Source organism: Hyla sarda, chromosome 1 (assembly GCF_029499605.1).
Source record: "Hyla sarda isolate aHylSar1 chromosome 1, aHylSar1.hap1, whole genome shotgun sequence".
Taxonomy (NCBI): Eukaryota; Metazoa; Chordata; class Amphibia; order Anura; family Hylidae; genus Hyla; species Hyla sarda.
In genome coordinates, this window is record NC_079189.1 from 398,806,075 (window position 1) to 398,809,347 (window position 3,273).

Below are 3,273 nucleotides of genomic sequence, written 5' to 3' on the forward strand. Positions count from 1 at the left end.
GCAAAAGTGAGAGAGTTTCTCATAGCTACAGATAAATATTTTTCTATATATACTTTTTTACCCATGGGTGCAATTTGTCATGAGCCTATACATAATGTACACAGGAATTGTGTGTATTTTATATGTGTATATTGTGTTTGTGACCATTTATATACAGTAAAACACAACACGTTCAATATATATTATGATATAATATTTATGTAGTAACCATTGGGGCACCCAGAATTCCCAAATATATGTGCATAGGTCATAAATGTCCATTGTGACAAAAACTGAAATCTAAAAGGGGCTGGTTACTGGACTGGCACTGTTTTCTTATTTTATGAAAATTGGCACTTAGGACAGTAATGGGTTCTCTGGGAGCCTTGGGCCCCTGCAACATTCCAAACTGCCCATATTATGATCTGCTACCTGCCCAATTAGATATAATCTCTGACATAGTTTATATGAAGGGCAGGGTGTTTACTACATTTTGTATACAAGTTTTTGCTGCCACCTACTGTTCAGCCATACTGAATACATTTTGTTTTTTGTAACAGACGTGGGATTATTTTCATCAGTGTGTCTCTAGCACAGTAATACACGGCAGAGTCCTCAGTCTTCATGTTGGTCATTTGTAGATATAACATGTTCTTACTATAGTCAGTGGAGATTGTGAATCGTCCTTTAATGACATCAGCATAGTGTATGCTCCCTGAATATATCCTGCACAACCACTGTAATCCTCCACCAGGAGCCTGTCTGATCCAGCCCATATAATAGCTACTCATAGAGAAATCAGAAGCCGTACATGAGAGTCTGTGAGAACCTCCAGGCTTCACCACCACTGGGTCTGATGACTGGGTGAGACCAGCATCAGAATGGACACCTAGGACAAAAGAACAAGGAATAACTATTACTGAAATAGACTGAGAGGAAATAACGTAATCCAGTTATCAATATGTCATTATAATCTGTGATCATTCCTGGTCATTCTTACTTGAGAAACAGAAATATAATATGAGAAAGAACAGTGACATTTCCATTGTGGTGAATGTTGTGTTAGATGATCCATGTAATGTCTATATATATATCTGGTAGCTGAAACAGCTGTTTTACAAATAGGAAGTGTGTCTCCTTTATTTGCATGACATACGTATGCATATGTATTTATGAATCCCGGGGCTCCCCAGCAGCGGGACCGCGGCGATCTGACATCTTATCCCCTATCCTTTGGATAGGGCATAAGATGTCTAGGGGCAGAGTACCCCTTTAATGACTGGGCCAATTTTTATTTTTGTGTTTAGTTTTTTTTCTATGTACTTATTGTGAAAGTACCTGAAATAATAAACATCATCATCACATCATCATTCTTTGATGTTAGGTGCAACATACATCAATTTTTTTCCCCAAAAATTGTGAACTATGTTTGTTTATGCCTTGGATAAAATCTTATGCACAAAGCCACGCTGCTTTCTGTGAACATGTTTGTTTCAATAAAAAATGTAATTATAACGGCGGAATCTTTTTCAATTATTAATTAAAAACGAATCTCACAATCATTTGTTAATCTGTTTTCAAGTGTGAAAGCTTTATTGGATAATTTATTTAGTGGATAATCTTTTCATGCTTTATCCAAGCCGAGCTCTTCTGGGGCAGAAATACCAAGCTCCTAACTCCCCAGTGTGTCTTATTAGATATCCTTTTTAGTTTGCTGTTAATAATCTTGATTACGGTATATATATATATATATATATATATATATATATATATATATAAATATACATATTTATTTATTTATTTATTTTTTGCTGCATGTAAAAAAAAATGTAGCAAAAAAGCACTAACAAATGTAACACTCATTTGCACCTGTGTTTTTTATGCAGGAAAAAAAATATAGAAGTCTATTGGGGAATAATCCCACCAAATGGGCAAAAAAAACTATACCTTCAGCATACTGCAGAAAAATACTGACAGTGACATGACATAAAAAAGCACACTTCAAGAGAGGAAAAAAAGGCAAAAAAAAAAAAAAAAAAAAACGTTATAGCTATAGCATTTTAGGCTAGGTTTCCACAGGTTTTATTCTGCCATTTATTTATTTATTTATTTTTTATTTTTTTAGAAAACTGCCATTACAGGTTATTTAGCCAAAGTCAGAAGTGGATCCAGTAGGAAGGAGAAGTATACAGTAAGTCGTTCCATTATATGTCCTATTCCTTTTGAATACACTTCTGACTTTGGCTCAAAAACTGCAGTGGCAGTCCTCCAAAAAAATGCCAGAAATGCCTGTTTTTCACAAACAAACTTCACTTTTTGTGTGTTGTTTCTGGTGTTTTTTCAGAAAAACAACATGTGTGAACCCACCCTTTTTCACAGTATAATGGTATACATTTGTAATATAGCTATGAAATCTAGACATATTACAGATACAATATTATCAGTGTGTTATCAGCATTGAGTCTGTATTTTGTACAGTAAATACTAATGGGTATCTTACAGACATTTTGTTACACTGTGAAAAATTGATAATACATGAGAATGTAATGGGTGTATTCCATCCACAAAACTAATAATAGTAGAACATGCTACTTTTTAAAATGTTGCATATTTTATGACCATGTGAATCGCTTTATGGATTAAAAAAAGCTTTGCATTATGAACCCCAAAAAATGCATACAACACAGATGTGAAATACTTATTGTACTAGAGCTTATTGTACTACACCACATACAGCAGAACTTTCCAAACTAAGTGTTGTAACACATTATTGTGTTGGTGACAATCCCCAGTGGTGTCTTGGTCCCAAAGAAGCAGCCGCCTCTGATTATCATTCTTAAGTGGCCACGGCTGTTCTGCCAGATCTTGAACTGTCAGCAAGTGGAATCAATAGGAAGGGGAAGTGACACAGAGGGGCGGGATCAAGGAGTCAAATTAAGTTATAGGGGGGAATTACGGTGGGGGGGGAGGATAAAGTGACACAGGGGGATGGGGGGGTGAAGTGGTGCAAATGGTGATCAAGGGGGGTAATGAAATTGCACAGAGGGTGATAAAGTGGAAATTAAATGCACAGGGGGTGATAAAGGAGGGCAAATGAAGTGGCACCGGGGGGGGGGGGGGGGGCGGGGGGGAATGAAATGGCACAGAGGATGATACAGAGCAAAATGAAATGCTGAAAGTGGTGATGAGAGAAGGATGAAATGGCACATGAATTGATGAGTTGGCACAGGAGGTGAAGGGGGTGATCAAATGGCACAAGGGATGATAAATTGGTAAAGGGGGGGGATGATAAAA

General features: G+C 36.8%; 1 gene segment (V, D, J or C); it reads right to left on the reverse strand.

Moving 5' to 3' along the window:
• Positions 1–503: 503 nt before the first annotated feature.
• On the reverse strand, positions 504–1,025 carry LOC130364457 (Ig heavy chain V region 914-like). The segment is given in 2 exon segments: positions 504–868; positions 980–1,025. Coding segments are annotated over 2 exon segments (411 nt in total).
• Between the last annotated feature and the right edge of the window lie 2,248 nt (positions 1,026–3,273).